Source organism: Melanostigma gelatinosum (genome assembly GCF_949748355.1).
Source record: "Melanostigma gelatinosum genome assembly, chromosome: 21".
In the NCBI taxonomy this organism is placed as follows: domain Eukaryota; kingdom Metazoa; phylum Chordata; class Actinopteri; order Perciformes; family Zoarcidae; genus Melanostigma; species Melanostigma gelatinosum.
Window position 1 is genome coordinate 16,903,556 of NC_136654.1, and position 15,758 is coordinate 16,919,313.

The following is a 15,758-nucleotide window of genomic DNA, read 5'->3' on the forward strand; positions in this document are numbered from 1 at the left end:
TCTGACCCTTGGATGGGATCAGGTGACAGACGGGGCTAACTTTGGCTGCTAACTCGAGTCCTGTTCAGCTAGTGGAAGGTACAAAACTCACATTCTGATAAATTGTTTTGCAAATAGGCCACTGGATTTCAGAAATACATAAAAGCTGGAACTGCACTTATAGTAATGACTGAAGTGGCTCTTTCAACTTTTGGCCAAATTTAACAAATTAGTTCCACAATCCTCCCTCTTTAGGTCTCTCTCCTCCTCTCTGTTAATTCCTCCCTCAATCAATTGCACACACACACACACACACACACACACACACCCCCTATTTTCTGAGCAGTTAATCTCCACCTATTTGGCCCGTGCTGAACTCTTAATTCTGATGGATTTTTTTTATTGAGGGTGGAGGGGAAGCGTTACCTCGTACATCCTGTCTCCTCCCACTGCTCTGCCAAAGAGGCTCTTTAGCCACATTCTCACATCGTGTTTCTGGGTCAACAGAGTTAAGTGTTTGGGGTCAAGGGTCAGGGTTGGACAAATAATTGTCGTTAACACTCTCATGTGCATTGATTATTTGAAAAGGAGTTTATTGTTTTTAAAAAAAATTAGTTATTAACTAATCAGTTTGGTTTAATAAAAATATGATTTGTAATAATCAGCCAGCTTTGTGATGAACCTTCAAATGGGAGTTAGATTCCCTGATTGATTTATAATCCAGCTACACACACATCTATATCAAGCTCACCTGGCCCGCTCAGTTTCAGGACTACCATGCTGCAATGCAGCGGCTAACGTAAGCTATAAATTCATTTCCCCACACGTGCACGAGCGAGCGTACAGTCAAGGCACTAAAGGAAACTGGAAGATCCTACATACACCCGCGTTCACAGAATGGCTCAAACTCGTGACAGAGACAGCTGCATTTGAAAATATGATTGCCGGGTAAAGAACATTCCAAGCAGAAGTGACCAAGCACGCAAGGAGGTGTGGAGTGCTTGCGGATGGGATTTGCGTGTATATGTATATATAGGTATATATGCATGTATGTCTATATAGAGGTATATGTGAAAAAGAATGAATGGGGATAATGTACACTAGCGTAAGCGGAGCACAAACCTTTACAGACTTGATGTTAGGCGTCGAACCAAAAACCCATTCAAGAAACCCTTTGTCTTTGCACCATTCTACCACCACCTGCGGAACTTAAGACCTTCCCATCTGCCTCAGCTGTCCTTTCTTTAGCGTTAAATAACAAATGTTTGCTTGCTAACACACTAAACTAAGTTGATGAACATCAGAATGTTAGCATTGTGAGGATGTTAGCATAGCTCCAAGATTTGACTTTGTTTTTTAAGGGGATATGGCGAACTTGTTAGGAAGCATTTGTTTATTTATGCATCCAGCAGATGGAAATGTACATCAGCTAACATCTCTGTTAGCTCTGTTTTTTTGCCTCTACCAGCTCCTCAGCCACCCCTTCTACATTGCCATTTGATAAATTGTTATTGTAAAAAATATAGATTGTAGGCGCTTTAAAGATACAGTTTCTCGTCAGCGTCATCATCCAGCCCATTGAAGCGATTCTTGTTATTACTGATGATCAATACTTTGCAGTTCAATGAACAAATCTTTGTTTACTGACTGCAATATAGAGTCTTTATAGCCCCCCCCCCCCCACACACACTATTGCACAAAATCAAATAGATTCAGACGGTGACTTACAAAACTAGCTGAATCTAAAAAGCAGGAGACTGACGAGGAACTGTGACTGACGTGATGATACCAGGCACAAACAAGGTGTGAAGTTGCAAAGGTTTGGTTGAAGGAGGAGGGGGAGGAAAACACATCAACAAAAGCATGAATGCCCTAAAAGCATGTAAAACTGAGTGACGGGGAGGGAGTAACTGCTGGAAAGATGTTTTCTATCCTTGCCTGTTGTTTGTCATGTTATCAAAAGCCCCTGTTCCCCTGCGATTGGAAGAGGTGGGACGTTTCCTGTTGTTACTCATCTTACAGATTTCTGAACTTGAAACACCACACCCACCTGCCTCTCTACCCCCTCTTCAATTCCACTCACCCCCTTCTCCCTCCCCCTGAAGCCAGTTCCATAGCACCGGAGCAGCCCTGCTGATCGGGCTTCACTCACTCCAGGGCGAAGAGGACAGACAGTACAATACAAGCTCTCGGACATAAACTTACCTGGCAATCTATATTCCTCTTCCGCTGAGCCACACCTTTTCTGGGACCTTCTGGGACCTGTGTCTTCCTGTGGATACCTGGTCTTAGGTAAGACATCAGTGAAGGGATCAAGCGCGACAGCGTCGATAAAGAGATCTCTCTCACACGTGCCTTGAGTGTTTGTGGGTTATCTTGCGCTGCTGGTCACTGAGTGGTGAAATATTTCTGGCTCCTTTTTAAGTACAAGGAGACGATTACAGTTGAATGTAATTCTGTGGTCGGGCCGATTTTGGCTGGAGGAGAAGCCCCCATCTGTAGCCTGTGTAGGCCTCTGTAAATGAATGAATTAGTGGATGAGGGAATCAGAAGCAGATGCTCAACTTCACATTATATATTTGACTCTTTGTTTCCTTTGAAGTGCCAGAACTTGCTTGAGAAAGGCTTGACATCATACATAGTTCAACAGATATATTGCAGTTTTACAATTTCTTGAGTAAATTAATTGAAATCTGTTCTTCCACCAGCTCTTACTGTACCCAACGCTGCGGTAGGTGAGGAATGTGGCCCTCCGCAGTGGAGTTTTCAGTCCGCCATGGATGTATGTGTGTATTTGGGAATGTGCTTACTCATGCCCTCCCTTCCCAGCTGTCCCCTCGAGATTTATCAGGAGCTAAAACAGGCTGGTCGTAGGGGGCACAGGAGCGCCTCTTCACTCAAAGAGGCGGTAACAGGACCCAGGCCCTCGCGCCGATCCTGTGGTGGCCATCAGCACAGCAGTGTGCCTCCATCTTGCCTTTTCCCAGAACAACCAAAAACACCTGTAATCTCCAGTTTTTAATCCACGGCCACTGACTCCCATTAATCACAAGAGAAAAGCTATTTGAGTGCAAATCTGTGTGTTTGTGTGCTGGTGCGTTCATATAGTCCCAGTCACTGCAGCGCTATAGAAGATACATAAAAATAGCTCGCACAGGACTGAATCCCAGGCTAGGAAATGGGCTTCAATTACAGCAGATGAAAAGCAATTACATTAACTGTCTCCCTGTAGACGGGCCCTCCAGCTTTTCCTCTTGGACTGGGACTCACCTCAAGCCTTGCATAATTGCTTTCGACCTGTGCAATAGGCAGCGACATACTGCCGGCCCTTATTTCAGTGGTTAGTCAAGAGAGACACGGACTGCCAATGGGAATTAGTGTCCTTGAGGGCTATACACAATGTTCAAAGTGTGCTTAAGTTAATTAGGGAACCCAGCGAGGTTCCTGCTGGAGCTTACTAGAATTTGGGATGTGCAACTCCATCAGACAGACACATATCTTGGAGTTTCTTCCTGAAATATTTATGGGAAAGTTTTGTTTGTATCACATTTCACTGCTGCTAATTTCGTCATCCTCTCTGCTGGGCTCATGAGAGACCAAATACGGGTCAATTTATTGACATATCTTCGTTGGAGGACAGTCTCATTTAAGGGGCTGAATTCAAAATTGAGAACACATCTATGTTTGAGGGATTGCCTCAACACGGCTCTCAAAATGGCAAGGGCTGAATGGCTAGCAGCTGTAGGTGCTAAAGGCATGAAGATTGTAAACAACGGCAATAGTGCTGACAGAGCTAACAGTGTTAAACTGGGGTCAGGTGGTAATTCTTTGTAGGTTTTTCACTTCAAGCTGAGCCTTTCACATTAAATATAATAAATTGATCGAATATCAAGAGAAATATTCTGGCTAGTGCAGCTTTATATCTTAAAATCTAAACAAATTGAAACTTTAATTAAAACTCTTCTATTTCTGGTTCATTTTTGACCTTGGAAGTAGCAGTTTGACAAAAAGATCCTTCTTTCCAGGATATTACGTAGTACCACACTCAATCTGTTGATGAAGACTGTGAGATGTAGTATTGTGAAAGTATTGTGAATTATGAAATTTTGGGGACTTTTTGGACCGTATTTGGACAATTATTTTTCTAAAGAAGTCCTCATTTCTCTTTTCTGTCCTTTAGCCATGCCTCTCACCACTCCTGCCCCCTCTAACAAGAGGAAGAAGGCCACCAGGATCATCAGTGACCTGTCCAGCGTCAGCCAGAATAGTAAAACACACACACACACACACACACACACACACACAGCCAAACACACATTCACACACGGCATTTAAATGAAACAATTTTCCGGTTCATCCTCATTGCTTGAAGACCTTCCTCCATCTCCCTTGTGATGTGATTATCCAGTCCAGTAAATGTCAAATCCATTTGTAGGTTTCGCTCTGCGGTGTCTGCCATCTGCACAGTCGTGTTACACGTGTGTGTAAATTGAACTGCCTGGATGAAAATCGTTGCATGTGGTCTTATGATCCTACAATTAAATGCATGCACACACACACACACACACACGCACGCACACGCGCACACACACACTCTCTTCTTCCAAGCAGTAACAAAATATCTAACATGCATGTGGCATCTCCTGGAGGGATGTCATTATCAGATGGCAGAGCAGCCACAAATCTGTCACCATTGGACACAACACAAAATACCAGCCGGTGATTCTGCTCCCACCATATTAGTTTGAGGCGTCTGAAGTGGCAAATGTTTCATATCTTGGCATCAGTTAGTAAACGAAATACTGCTCATATCCATGCATACATAATCCAATATAATTATAACACAATAATCCAATACAATATAACTCTCATATCGTAGTATAGTGAGCATTTAAAACTTGAAGTACGATATGTTGATAATATTTAACACTTTTACCTGACTACGATTGTTAATGTCGAACTTCTAATAGTGTAATGGAGTAATTTTACATAACAGTGTTATTTAAGATATTTCTTCCACAAATGAGCCTTGTGCAGAAAAAAGAACTTTATACCTGTTTGACGTCAGCATATTAGCATGCTGACATCAGCATTTACCTCAAAAGCACCACTGTGCCTAAAAACTGCCTCAGAACGGCTAGCATGGCGACACTTTGTCTTGTTTGTCTACCGTTTACTTGCTGCATGTATTACCAAACACAAAGTATTCTGTGCCAATCCTTGAGCATGCTATCTGCAATCTGAGCAGGCTGTGAGTGTCTGTGCGCCAGCTTCTATCTGCCATTCAACAATCTGTTGACGTCCTCCCCCATTTGTGTCCTTTGCCATTTTCCACACCGCTCCCTCTGCCGTCACATCTGCACCCGCATCTGTATCTTTCCACCAGGTTGTTGTCAGTCAGTCAGGAGCTTACACTGCTTATCCCTTATTTTTTTCTCCAGTTAATGCCGACTCATCTATCCATCATCCCTGCCACTGACAGCTGTCCCATGCGTGTGTGCTGTCAGTCTGTCCAGTTTCCTCCCAGTCAGCAGCAGCCAGCTCCGGTTTCACATTCTTCCGAATTAACACTCTAATCAATATCCCCATGGGAGAGTTCGCTCTGCTCAGCAGCCTCAATTATTCTCTCTCTCACACACACACACACACACACACACACACACACACACACACACACACACACACACACACACACACACACACACACACGCACACACACACACACACAGTTAAACAAGTCTGATTTACGAGGTACCGCTAACAGCTCTCCGCAGCATTGCAATGCCAACTCCCTGCTTTATAGATGTGTTCATGCGTGTATGTGTGTGTGTGTGTGTGTGTGTGTGTGTGTGTGTTGGTTTATGGCTGGACTCCAGGTGTTATGAGTGATATCAGAGTGTATGTGGTGGATGAGGAGAGTGCTTTATGAGGAGCTCCGTGGAGCAGTAAAATCCATCAGATCTCTCCATCACTGAAAGAGGAGAGAGAGAGCGAGAGAGAGCGAGAGAGAGAGAGGTAGTGTGTTATGAGGATTTCCCTCCAAAAACAGTTCTACCAGAAAACCTGCCGTGACATTCCCCAGTGACCTTTTCTTCCATATTGCTTTGGCCTAGTAACCCCTACAACTCCCCTGGTTTCACACACACACACACGCCCACACACACACACACACACACACACACGCACACACGCACACATCCTCTCACGCCATTAGGTTTCATCTCTAATTCATCTCAACAAGGATGACATGGAAGCCAGAGGATATAAATTCCCCCTTTAAGTCGTATCTCTCCCTCAGTTAATATCAGACATATAGCGGAAGGTAAACCCACATTTTCATTTACAAAATGGGTTTAGCTGATAAGAGAGAGCACAGCTTCTTGTTTTTTTTTTGGTGCAATTTAATCAAACTTGAATATGTTTTTCCGAAATGTAGTTTTTGTCATGAAGACTTTCACACAGTGAATATTTTTTTGGGGTCGATTTTTCGGAGCTTTCTCACTGTCAGTAAAGGCGTCAACCAACCACTTTGTGAGGAATGGACCTATTTAAAACGCACACTAAAGTGTACAACAACACGGAGGCTCCACAATCCAAACCAAGACACAGAACTTTAATACTCCTTTCAAAAAAAGCAGCGCAGACCTGATCCGCTTCTTCCGTTTTTACCTTTCACCATAGAAAGACATACACACTGCGTGTCTGTTTACCAGACGCTGCTCTGAGCCAATAGAATCCTGGTGGTTGGTCCTCCGCCTGCACAAATCGATTCAAACCTTGTATTTGAAAAAGTGTTGCAACTGACACAAATTCGCATCGCTTCCCATATCAACAGTTTTGATGCGGAATATTCGCAGGCCAATATTTTTCATTTTTCGTGTTGTTCATTCCTCACGCCCCCGTGTGTAAAGGCCTTAACTCTCAGAAACGAAAGTGAATAAAGATAACTCCTAAAATGTTGAACTATTTATTTGAACAATCAGCTGTTTGTCGAATTCACTTTACCACATTGCATTTCCCTCAACATATGAGCAAACCATATCAATTCCCCCTCTACCTTCTCTCTGCACATACCCGTTCCATCTTCAGTCCCCTCATTTTCTCCTCCTCCTTTTTCCGCGTCAGACGATGAGTCCGACCCCGAGGCCTCTGAGCTTGACCTGGGCACCAAGATCAAGACGCCAAAGGACACCATGCTGGAGGAGCTCTCCCTGAACACCAACAAGGGCTCCAAGATGTTCAGGAGGAGGCAGCAGCGAGTGGAGAGGTTCATCGTCACCAACGAGAACAAGGTAAGAGCGAGCGAGTGCGCGTAAAGGTTGTGTTTATATGTGTGCACTGATCAGACTACATCGTCCTGTATTTGTCCTCCAGCAGAACCTCGAGAACCTGCTCATGTGCCCTCCCCCTGTCGCACCAAAGCCCGAGAAGGCAAAGGAAGAAGGTGGGGTCACAGATGTACTTTTTATTTTATATTATCTCTTTCTGTTAAGCGTTTGCATTTAATCTCCCTGGTCCAACACTTCCCTGTGTGTCTCAGTGGTGGAGGAGACGATAGATGAGGAGGCGGAGAAGAGGAGGTATGGACCCACCTACATATCTCCATGGGAACGGGCCATGAAGGGCAACCAGGAGCTGACAGCCACCATGAAGTCCTCCATGCCGGGACCCATCCAGATGCACCCAGAATTGCCTCTGTACAAGAGCTTCAACAGGTCAGGCTTTTCTCATACACTGTTCGTAGCAAAAGTATTGCAACATAGATTTAGAGCGACAAATTCCACATAAGGAGAAGGTAGCGCCATTGATGATGTAATATTTGTTCAGTAAATCATCAATGGAACAAGCAAACATTGTTTAATGTTGGAATTTCACTTGAGGTCAAACTTAATATTTTGGTAATCTGCAGAAACGTATCATACATGCAGTGTGTCGGCGTCAATGTTCTTGTTGAACGGTGTTCGCCCTGGCGTTACCTCAAGCTTCCTATTTCTTCCTCTCCTCTCCTCTCCTCTCCTCTCCTCTCCTCTCCTCTCCTCTCCTCTCCCCAGGACGGCGCTGCCATTCGGCGGCTCCGACAACGTTCCCAAGACGCTGTCCTTCGAGCTCCAAGAGCACAACTGCACCTCCGAGGAGCCGGAGCCGGGGATCCGCTCACGCCCCTCGTTCAACCGCACGCCCATCGGCTGGATCTGCAGTGACGACAACCCGAACATCCACATGGACCTGGACAGCATCCCCTTCGACGGAGAGACGGACGACCTGTGAACACACACACACAAGCAGTGCATGCACTGGAACTCATAAACACACACAAGAAGAACCATATATGGGAGCATTAGGCACAGGTCATAATTTAGACGACATACACTGACAACATAAGCACTGTTGACATACAAAAAAATGATTTAAAACCGACTTGATGGAGAAGGACAGCGTCCCTCGTCTCCTGTGCGCTTTCTAGTCTTTTCATCCCCAACTGTGTCTGAGTCCTACTACGATTTTGCAAACTGTACAGATAGATACAGATGAGCACTCTGCACTCTTAAGACAATGTATTTATGCAATAAAGTTCTCCTTTACAGAATGTCTGTGTGCTTCTGATGTTAACACTGCATGTGCAAGTCTCGGAGAAGTGTTATTCAAAAGGACAAAATCTGATTATTATGGAGAAAAAAAATGCTAGTTTTTGACAAAACAGTCTGAACTATTTTGTGTATGTCATAAGGTCCAAATGAATGAAGTAGCTGCTTAGAGCCCCACAGCCACACATCAAACAAGTAAGGGTCTCTGTTCATGTGTGTCATCATTTCAGTGTAAGAAGAGAACTGTGAAGGGCCGAGCTGATAGCCACGAGGAGTCACGGGTGTATATATGGCTGATCAGACCATTTATGAAACAAAGAGATAACAAACACAACCACCGAAATAAAGAAAACAGGACAGCCATCGGTATGAATGTTAGTAATTAACCCAAATAAAAGCAACAACAAATGAAGAAGAAAATAAACAAAATATATGAACTATCCCATATCCCCCTGTATGTGGTGTGCACTTGGTCCTGTATTTAAGAGTTCTGCTATAAGTTGTTGAAATCTTTTGCTCTGGTCAGACAAGATGCTCCAGCTGCAGCAACCAGCAGTGACACCCTCTCCTCTGGAAACTCAAAGAAGCCCTACACTCAAAACTTTCCACATTTAAATCGGCGCCTAAACCCTCAAGACCCCCCCCACCCCCCCCCCCCCGCCCCAAAAAAGCCCCCCTGACCTCTCACCTGTTCTGTTCGTGGGTTCAGGCTGTGACTTTAAACTGGTGCTGGCAGAATGATATCAATTTAAACAGATGTTCTGCATGTTACTGGCAGCTGGCTACAGCAGACAAAAAAACAGTGCAGTGCTCAAACAGGTAAGACCACACGTTCAGCTACGGGATGACATCATCCCCGTCCTCGCGCTCCTTTCGCCTCGTGCCCAGAAGACGGCGGCATCGGGCTGAGCTAACCGCCTGATAATAATAACAATAAAAAAAACAAAAAACGCTACGTCACACACACTCCAGGAGGAGAGCTGGAAGATGGCACGGTATCGCGAGAGCGGCGTGCCGCGACCGCAGCGCTGGATGGCGCTGGTGGGGGCTGGATGCGCCCACGGCTCGCCCTCTCTCCCGTTAAATCACACGGTAGGACACGCGAGCAGACGGAGACTGGCGGCGACAGCACCGGGGGTGAGTAACAAAAACTAAAAAACAACCCTGCACACTATACGCACTGCATGGGCTCCATCACTGCAAGAGAAGCCGGGGGCACGCGCATGTGACCGGACAGAATACACCATCAGTAGGTGCGTGTGTGTGTGAGAGTCTCTGTGAGTGTGCGGTTATGTGGGAGGGGGGGAGTTAGCGTGTTAGCCAGATGTGATCCTCAACAGATGTGTTCTTGTGACAGTCTCAGAGGATGTTATCATCTTTCTCCATCATCACCATTGTTACTCTCATCAGCAGCACACGCATCTTTGTGTCCTCGTGCCGGGTTCTCCTCTGTAGCTTTGTTGTATTGTGTTATCAGGTGGTCGTGGGTCGGTGATTCCCCTCTACGCAGCAACTCTCCCTCGTGCTGCTCTAGCGGACAACACGCGTCCCTTCCCCTCAAGTTCGTCCCGGTTTCACCGCAGCTCCGGGCTCGTTTCCACACAGTTACAGGTGGTGTTGCGTCCACTCCAGGTGCATGCCACTACTGCGCGCGTGGCTTCTGTCCAGTGCTGCGTGTTTTTTGGTGGTCGGTGGACTGTGTGGACTTGTTGATGGATGGCCGAGAGACCGCAGCCATTTACCGAGGCGGACTCACTCTACGCTGTCATCGGGGTGGGGGGTAGGGGTGGGGGGGGGGGGGGGGCGCGGTTTCGATCTGCGTGATTGATGACTTTGGCCCCCCTGCCGGGCCCGCATCATCGTCAGCACATAGTGCCGTCACATTGGCGATGGGGACACAGACGCTGTCTGCCTCACGTGCGCTCACACACGCGATTAGGCTACTTAACCCCCCCCACCCTCTTAAATACCCCCATCATTAATCGGGAGCACTTTTGTTTTGTCTACACTTGTGAGGACATTGATTTACAGTGAAGTCTTATTCTAACAGTATCTTAGACTCAAACCCAGCCCAAGTAACCTAAGTCTTAACCCTAAAATAAAGGCTAAACCGTGCAGAGACAAGCATTTGATCAAAAATAGAATTTTTCTGGTAGAACAGGTTTATGTCCCCATAACATGAGGAATACAAACTACACACAAGCAGCTTCAGCAGCACACCTTCACCCTCCAAACTGAGCCGAAATGTGGCCTTGACATTTAAGTTGGACTCATCATCAATTTCCATTTTTGGAGATGAAACGCTCAGGCAGTGGAGTTTTGCACAATATAGTGTGAACATTAGTGTGTGTGTGTGTGTGTGTGTGTGTATGTTTATATGCTGCCTTGAGCTGAAAAACACTGGCTCAATACCCGTATTTGTACTTTATTTAATAAGACATGTCCTTTATGTTCTGCTGTTTCCATAATGCTGTCACTGTCGCTTCGTTACAGTGTTCTGGTCTCACAGCCTTGAGCCTTTTATACTGTATGAATAGTGGGGATGTCCTGGAAGGGAAGCTCACTTTACCTTTTATCTACAAATGAGTTTGTCCTTAGTCCAACTCACCACACTGCCAGAAAAAAGCCTGGCTTCCCTCCTCTCGCTCAGAGTCATTTTACTTGTGTGGGGTGTTTCCTCCGGCATCATTGAAACACTCAAACCGATCATACGTGTGAGGTCGTATTTCCGCTTTGTTGGACAATTTGTGGACAAAACCCTCAGAGCTGAAGGAGGAAGATCTCAGGATCTATTTTTAGGTTGTTTTTATTTCTTCTCTGACTATTGTTTATACTTTTGTGATCATTTTTTTTGTTTTTTGGAGTTATAAGTTACCATGCAACTAAACCACACTCTGGATTACATTTTGAGGGACACATAATATCTCCCGGATCTACGGTCAGAGTTTTAAACACTGTCACATGGTCACATTGTAAATTTAAACGAAACAACAACAACAAAAAACGTCTCAAAACCACTTGTTAAGGTTTAGTAGAAATTATTCCCAATGCAGTTTTGTTGACTCGTGCGTCATTTTTGTTCGAGGAGTCAGTTTCAGGACCCAGACACGCAGCCTCCATCCTGCGTGTCTGGGCAACATGTGTTGATATTTGAGGAACAATCAATCTCAAGTCCTCAATGACTTATTGCGTGTGTTTGCAGACATCATGATTCGAGTGAGAAGAAACTCACGTATGTGGTTTGAATCCTCGGCTCGTGTCTCGGGACGGTTTCCCGAGGAATTCATCTGTTGTGGGGGATGTCGTGTAAAGTCGTCCTCGGTGGTCAGGGTTGGGTCCACATGTGTGGGATTATAGGAGGCTTGAGGTAAATGGAGGAGCAGATTAAGTCATGGCAGAGGATGAAGAAGGAGGAGAGGAAAGAGAAACGCATGCTCATATGTCTCCTTTACCATCCACTGGAGTGCTCTTTCTCTCTCTTTTTGGCATGTAGTTGGTTCTTCAATCTAATGTTCCACTTGTTCCTCTCCTCTCCTCCTTCACACCCACCTGTTCTCCTCTCATCTTTTATCTCCTTGTCTCCTTTTTCATTCCGTTCCTCTCCTCTCCTCTCATTCCCCCGTTCACCTCTTTTCTCTTATTTTTCTTCTTCTCTAATATTGTCTTGTCACCCTTTTTCTTTCCTCTCCTTCTCCTTTTCTCCCTTGCTTTCTTTTCATCTCCTCTCCACTTTCTCCCTTCCTTTTTCTTCACCTCTCCTTTGTTCTCCTCTCCTTTCTGACTTAAACTGTGAAACCCCCACACGACTCCCAGCATGCATCATAAATAAGAATGGTTATGTAATAGCCTAACTATTAAGCAAATATTCACCCCTCTTCATATATTCTACTAATAGGATTGGTTGTGCACGTGTGCCACGGCGATAATGGGTTGCATCTAGGTTATAGCGTGCGTGTGTGTATACATGTGTGTGTGTGTGTGTGTGTTTTCACACGAATACTTTAATGTCACAGAGTGACCTTGAAGCTGAAGAAAAAACAGTCTCGCTAATATGCTCACACATTGAGCGGCACGTGTGCCCACACACACACACACACACACACACACACACACACACACACACACACACACACACACACACCTACACACACACACACACACACACACACACACACACACACACACACACACACACACACACACACACACACACACATAACTTTCCTTTAGATTTAAAGAGGAGGAGAAAGAGAAGCACAGAGGATGAACTCTGGGCCTATTGTCAACTAAGGCTATTTGAAGTTACACATAACCCAGTTAGAGAAACCACTGTGTGTGTGTGTGTGTGTGTGTGTGTGTGTGTGTGTGTGTGTGTGTGAGAGTGCACATGCGTATGAAGTTTTTTGGGAAAGGAAAGAGGCAGAGATGAATGGAGGAAGAAGTGGAGAGAGTGAATGAGAATGGAAAATAGAGGCCAGCGGAAGAAAGTGAGGGACAGAGAGCAGGAATGAGGTGAATGGGAGGAGAGAGGGGGAAGAGAGGGGGAGAGAGGGAGAGAGGGAGAGAGGGAGAGCGGGAGAGTGGGAGAGAGGGAGAGAGGGGAGAGTGCAGCCAAAGGAGAAGGAAAGGCAGAGCACATGTTTGTGAAAGAGACGACCAAGACGACTCTCTTTTTTACGGGGATATATAAATACACGCCTTCACCTTTTGATAGTTGCTCCAGTGGGAGGAGGACAATGTGAGAGACAGCTATTGTCCCCGGGGACAGTATCAGCTCTTTGTTCAGGTTGCATGACGCCAGTGTCGCTGTCACAAAGCAACACGAACCCCCAGCACGGAGACAGAGAAGCAGTGGCAGGAAATTCAGATTGGGAAACATTGGCATTGACAGCATTTCATGTCCGACGCCAGTTTTTGTATTTCAAAACTGTTTTTCCCTCCGGCAGAAGGAAATAAACAGGATCATGAAATGGAGGATAAATTACACTCAAGAGCAAGATGCTGATTCTTTGCAATGCTGTCGAACAAGTTTGGACATGCAGGGTCTGAAGATGAAAACACAGAAATACGTGACCTATCTGGGAGGTCATAGTTCAGAAGTTGGATAAAAGTATATGAACACAGTTTTCTGTGCTTCTGTTCTGGCCCTGTTCTTTCATCGGTCGGCCTTGTGCTCTGATTGCCAAAGGGGCGTTTTAATGCTACAGTACAGCATGAAATGATTCGAGATCCAACGCTTATTCTTGACCTCTTGACACTCGACAGCAGTTGGAAAAACAGTCTGGAGCTTTTGATTTCAACATCTACACTTCCAATATGAACTCTGTCTGCTGAGGAAGATTGTGCGATACAATCTAAAGCTCCGGAACAGCTACTGGATAGAATGGATACAACGGACCTCACGCAAGAACACTTTCGTATTCTTGTCTTGACTTTCTCTTCCTTTTCTCGTACGAGTCACATCAGATCCATCAGACGCTCTTAACTTCAGATAACTGTGGAAATGAATAGTAACATGAGGAGTTGTAAATTGGCATAATTAACACCCCAATAATACCATAAGGCCCCCTATGTCCTATATTGAAGTCCTGCTTTCTGAGATCCATAAAGGAAAGTCTATTATTTTTAAAGAGCAAAAGCAACGGAATTAAGGGAGCTGCTAAAGCCAAGCATTTTTTAATGAGATGTTCAACAATCACATACGTTGTATATGGGCGTAATGACCTGGCGTCAACTTACTTTCTTTGAGTGTCGAGTAAAACTGCTCACAACTCACATGCAACAAGTGATGAGGGGTCAGAATTAGACACTGCTTTGCTTTTAAAGGGTCAAAAGTGTTGCTACCCAATATTCTACTGACTTCTGGAGTCATTTTTTATTCTTGATTCATATGAGTATAAGTGAGTATGAAATCCGTTGAGGTCGAGGAGATGTTTGGAAATATCCGATATCATGCATCATACTCGACATACTTGGATGGAAACCCAGCTGTTCCAGTAGAAACCTCACATTTACTTAAGATTTCTTCACCAAAACACTCTTCTCGTGTTCTTTCCAAAGCACAGAGAGATGGAAAAGACATATATAGAGAGAGGGAGGGCGAGACAGCGAGTAAACAGCATGACAACTAAGTAATGGAGAGAACAACGGAAAGAAAGCTTGAACCGTGTGTCATATGTGATGGCACTCCTCTCGAATGTTGATTTGATCAAGTGCAACGGGGATCAAACGGGCATCGAGTATTGAACTCCTGCAAACGTCTGAAGTTGTGCTCGTCGCTCGATGAGCTCAGAGAACAGAAGAGATAGAGAGGAGGCAGAGGTGGAGAGGGAACCGTAGAAAAGACGGGTAAAATCTGAGGAAGAGAAGAAAAGGGTGAAGTAAACATTATTGAGTAGTCGTAGTAACAGCGGTGGTGACAGTATAGTGGATCCATGAAAATGTCTGTCTGCCCTCAATACTCCCAGCTGTGCCCTCGCTGGCTGTTATCGATCCACAAGTAATCATCTGCTGTCACACTGACACACACATCCACTTCGATACAAACGTAAAGAGACCGTTTGAACAGCCCTTTGACGTTTGACTCAACATATGAACCCGCCTTACGACCTCGGTTCCTCCCGGTCATTAACGTGATATGAGTCACATAAAATATTGTACATTCGGTATCTTGTTCCTGCGATTTGTTGCAGCAATATTATTGTGAGTAAAGCAACCTGAGTGACCCATTGAACACCCCTCCACCCGGCCCTTAGAGGACTTCCTCGCTCTTCAGTTGCTCTCTGACAGCAATAACGCGGAGGGGTTTACATTGGAGTGAGTTAACAGCCGGATGCGTCTCATTTAGACGCTAAAGAGTGGCATGTGCGTCGGTATCGAGACGCCGAGGGCCTACACACAACACGAGTTCGTCGGATGAGTTCATTGTTGGTTTTGGTATTTTCATGAGATTTGTTCTCAATAAGAAAAAACACAGCATGTCACCAGACGTATCCTTTACTTTGTCACCTTTATGGTGATTCTGAGGCTGCATTTAGCGGCGTCTTAATAACATTTAATTGTCCGGCGCTTGTTGTATTTTCCTCCTTCGTATTAAACGAAGTGGACAAAATATTAGAAACGCCCGACAATGTATTGCATTCTAAAGCAACGACATCACAAAGTGCGGCCTCGAAACGTATCAAAGAATTGAGT

General features: G+C 45.1%; 1 protein-coding gene across 2 annotated transcripts; it reads left to right on the forward strand.

Annotated features, from left to right (window-relative positions):
* Positions 1–2,083: 2,083 nt before the first annotated feature.
* myoz1b (myozenin 1b) lies at positions 2,084–8,566 on the forward strand. Of its 2 annotated transcripts, none has more exons than XM_079293461.1 (6): positions 2,084–2,271; positions 4,160–4,246; positions 7,105–7,271; positions 7,354–7,423; positions 7,520–7,694; positions 8,031–8,566. In XM_079293461.1, the coding sequence occupies exons 2-6, from the start codon at positions 4,162–4,164 to the stop codon at positions 8,245–8,247; spliced, it is 714 nt and encodes a 237-aa protein (XP_079149587.1). In that variant the 5' UTR covers positions 2,084–2,271; positions 4,160–4,161; the 3' UTR covers positions 8,248–8,566. The 2 variants fall into 2 exon arrangements, with proteins under 2 accessions (XP_079149587.1, XP_079149588.1); XM_079293462.1 differs by having other exon boundaries at positions 7,357–7,423.
* The last annotated feature ends 7,192 nt before the right edge of the window (positions 8,567–15,758 follow it).